This window comes from Etheostoma cragini, chromosome 13 (assembly GCF_013103735.1).
Source record: "Etheostoma cragini isolate CJK2018 chromosome 13, CSU_Ecrag_1.0, whole genome shotgun sequence".
In the NCBI taxonomy this organism is placed as follows: domain Eukaryota; kingdom Metazoa; phylum Chordata; class Actinopteri; order Perciformes; family Percidae; genus Etheostoma; species Etheostoma cragini.
This window is the reverse complement of record NC_048419.1, coordinates 9,864,718-9,868,454: the sequence shown is the minus strand read 5'-3', so window position 1 is coordinate 9,868,454 and position 3,737 is coordinate 9,864,718. Positions and strand designations below refer to the sequence as shown.

The 3,737-nt window shown below is 36.7% G+C and overlaps 1 protein-coding gene across 1 annotated transcript in view; it reads left to right on the top strand.

The window, feature by feature from the left end:
- Positions 1-2,434, top strand: part of msna (moesin a) — a 19,251-nt gene extending 16,817 nt beyond the window's left edge. Inside the window, exon 13 of the mRNA XM_034889950.1 lies at positions 145-2,434. Coding sequence (XP_034745841.1) covers positions 145-309 — 165 coding nt within the window. The 3' untranslated portion in view covers positions 310-2,434. The remainder of the gene's footprint in view (positions 1-144) is intronic.
- The last annotated feature ends 1,303 nt before the right edge of the window (positions 2,435-3,737 follow it).

Genomic DNA, 3,737 nt, shown 5'->3' with positions numbered 1-3,737 from the left:
GGGACTGGCCACAATCATTTCTCCCCGCCAAAGGGTCCTGGAAGGGTTGCCGATTGCAGCCAATCACCTTCTCATCAGAGCAATGATGCCCATGATAACACTCTGCTGTGAGATCCATTAACACTCTGGTGACTGTATTTCCAGGCTTTAAGCTCAGAGTTGGCCAACGCTCGGGACGAGAGCAAGAAAACAGTGAACGACATCATCCATGCAGAGAACATGCGAGCAGGACGAGACAAGTACAAGACCCTCAGACAGATCCGGTCAGGAAACACCAAACAGCGCATTGACGAGTTCGAGTGCATGTGATGTCCGCGTGCACCCATGCAAAAGCCCGCACAGCTGGGCCTTTCTGCCTGGACTGCAGTCCTGCCTCACACAAGCTGTTTCCTCTGTACCCAAATAAATCAGATCCACGTCATGGCATGGTTGCACAAGCACAGCGTAATGTACAAATATGGATCTGGGAATTTCCATTTGTTATCATTCCTAACTTTGAATTTAGACAAGTCACTGGTTGAAAAGGGACAAACTGTATTTTGTTAGTACATTCCTCAAAAGGGGTTCATGTAGCATATTAGTAACAGGCTCATGCCAAATGACATGACACATTGAGTAAGCATTTTTAATTTCTTTATACATTTCTGTCACGTTTTTGTATCAGGATTTCAAAATAAAAGTCTCAGAGACCAATCCAAATTTCACACTGAAAACTGTGCCTGTAGAACCTGTAGATATATTTCTACTGTACGCATGCAACGGTTCTTTGAAGCAAGCTAGATTTTTCCGACAGTAATATTTCCCCCATGATCCGCTGCCCATAGTTTAAAAAACCAAACGCACTGTAATCTGTCCATGTCGTGCATTAATTTAGCAGTATTATTTCTTTGTAAATTTACTTTAAATTGACTTATCATTTGAGTGTATTCTAAATCTGCCTACTGTTACAAATCAGTATTTACACCCCACTCACAAGGTGATATTAAAGATCAATTTCATTTCAATGTTTTGTCTGTTTTTACATTTCTGAACACCTTTGAGTTATTAGAAGGCTTTTGTGTAAATGTTGCTGTTTTTCAGTGTTATCATCTATTCAATTCAACGTTCACTTTATTAAACTGATAGGACATTTGAAGTTGATTTTACTGTACCTTAAAGAGTTTTACTCTAGTTTTGTACCTCTGCTTTTATTTTTTAATTCTCCTCAACAGTTTGTTTCTTAATCAAAATATTTTTTGTTGTTGCATATAACCAGAACAGCATAAGGAATTACACTGTAGTTGTCACACAGAAGGATATCAAGTGTAGTTTAATCTAACATGCTCTGCCATGTGTTTTCTTAACAGAGTAGAATTTTTATTTCCATTAAAACCTCCATATAATCAGAATAAAATAATTTCATTAAACGTGCACTGGAAAACCATAGTTTGACTTTGCAAAATGAGTCAAGACAGACTTATTACTGTCCAAGGTGGGGGCTGTTTCCAATGCATGTATTTTTTGATATACTGTATGTATTTAATTACATTTGTGGGTTTTGTAATTTGGATTTTTCAGAAGTGATAGAATTATGTAAGGTGGAAAACAGACACCACTGAGGATATTTTTGTACTATAGAACCTAGAAGTACTTGTCAGTGTTACCAGTTTGTGATTAGCAAGAACAGCATTTTGAAAACAGTATTTTGTTGTAAACTAATTGAAGAGCTCACGGCTGTGAAATAACGCTGATGGGACAAGCAACACCCCAAAGCCTGTGATAGGACCAATGGAAAGCCAGATGCTACAGGGAATTCTGTTTGTGGTATGTTAACAGCAGGCAAACCATGCATAAAGGTTTCAAATATGGCCAAAACATTTTGCATAAACATGAACGTAATAACCAGATTACATTTTGGCATTCAGACGTGTGAAGGGTTTTGTTAGGTCTTTGATATTTACAAATCAATGTTTGAAAGATGTATTTACTCTATCTTGCAAGTAAAGGTATTTTAGATTTTTTTTTAAATACGATTTTGATTCCTCTTATTAATTGAGCGTTTGTCATTTGTACCAAGACGAATTTTGATATACAGTATTCTTGCCCATTGCTGCGTATAGTTGTATCTACCATGAAGTGTAAAAATGCGGTTGTTGCTATTTTGAATAACTTCCATGCCTTTGACAATAACTGGTATAATGCTGCACTGTATGTTCTACCTGAAGCGCCATGTGTTGACAACCAACTTTTAATAATCAAGTGTATTTTGAACTCAAGTCATAATGTGGGAAAAAGAAATGTATTGACATATGCTGCTCAATATATTTTTTTTTAAACAAAAATTGCTGAAACATAATATTGTAAATTGACAGACAGTGCCTTGCCAAAGTTTTTCATCAGATCTTGCTGCTTCAAGTCTTCTCTTCACCAATAAAATAAAAGTCAAATTAAACTGTATTTTTTATCACCTTTTATTTCAACAGCTGTTGCTACCATCTATAATGTATAAACCTGTTTTTTTTGTTGTGTCTCATAAGCAACCTTATACTCTGTGTATCTTTAAGTTCAGCATGACATACATGTCACTATTTTGCTACGTTTACATTAACTATATCATCATCAGATTCACCTTCAGCCCATTACATGTGATGGGACTCTAGTTGCAGTCTTGCAATGAGCCACATGATGGCAGTTTACCCTCAACTGCAGCCGTCAACGAGGACGACATGGCAACAATTTGAGGACAAAGGGATTGTTTTTATTCACACCGATGAACATTTGGTTGATGATAACTTGAATGTCATGAATATAAATTTCTTGTCAGTTGATAATGAATTTATCTGTAGACAGATTTAAAGACATTTGGTTAATTTTCCTCCAGTTTAGCAAGTTTTTCAGAATAGAATTTCAAAACATAATTATCCAGACCCTCAATACGTAGTTATTTTAAAATGCTAAAACATTATGCACTAAAATAAGTGTTGTTTTTTCCCACTTGGAAAAAAGACTCCACATGTGTTGCATTCAAGTCCAGACCAAAAACTCGAATATATATTAAACTCAGGACTCAGGCAAGCAAACAAGAAACTCTCTGTTTGTTTAGTGATTTAAAACCCATGTATCTAGGAACAGTTATCATTTTGTCGTTAGTCTTTTAAATGAAAAAGATGTGAAACCATTTATTTTTGCAGTATGTGGGCAGCATGTGATACAATTCAATCAATCAAGGTAGCTTCATACTTATAAATATCTCACCAAATATATCAAGGTAGTCAAAATAATCTTCTGCTTTTTTGCAAGAGGAAATTCAGTTAATTCTTGTCGAACAACTTGACGAAAATCAACCATCGCTTTCTCAACTCCAACGGGGCGGTGGTGCTTTTTTCATCTTCCACTTCCCCATTATTTGTGGTAGTAGTGACCTAAAAAATGTGTTGAAACGGTTCTGAACTGCCACTTAGAGATAAGCTGTGACAAGTCTTACTGTCTAAAGAAAACTCCCAGTATCTACCCGCATGTTCCACACACAATGACTCAGTATCTCTGTAACAAGCTTTCCTTGGTTCATCCTTCTTCAGGTTGTGAGCTGGGAGCTCTTACTATATCCAAGCGCCCTTCAAGTCCATGGCTGTAATACCTTATTCTCAAACTGCCAACTATTTTGTTCTGAATGTTCCCAAACTGGAATACTTCATCCTCAAACACCACTGGCTCACCAATTCACAAGACTGGACAGTCTGGGAGGGAGCAGTTCAGTT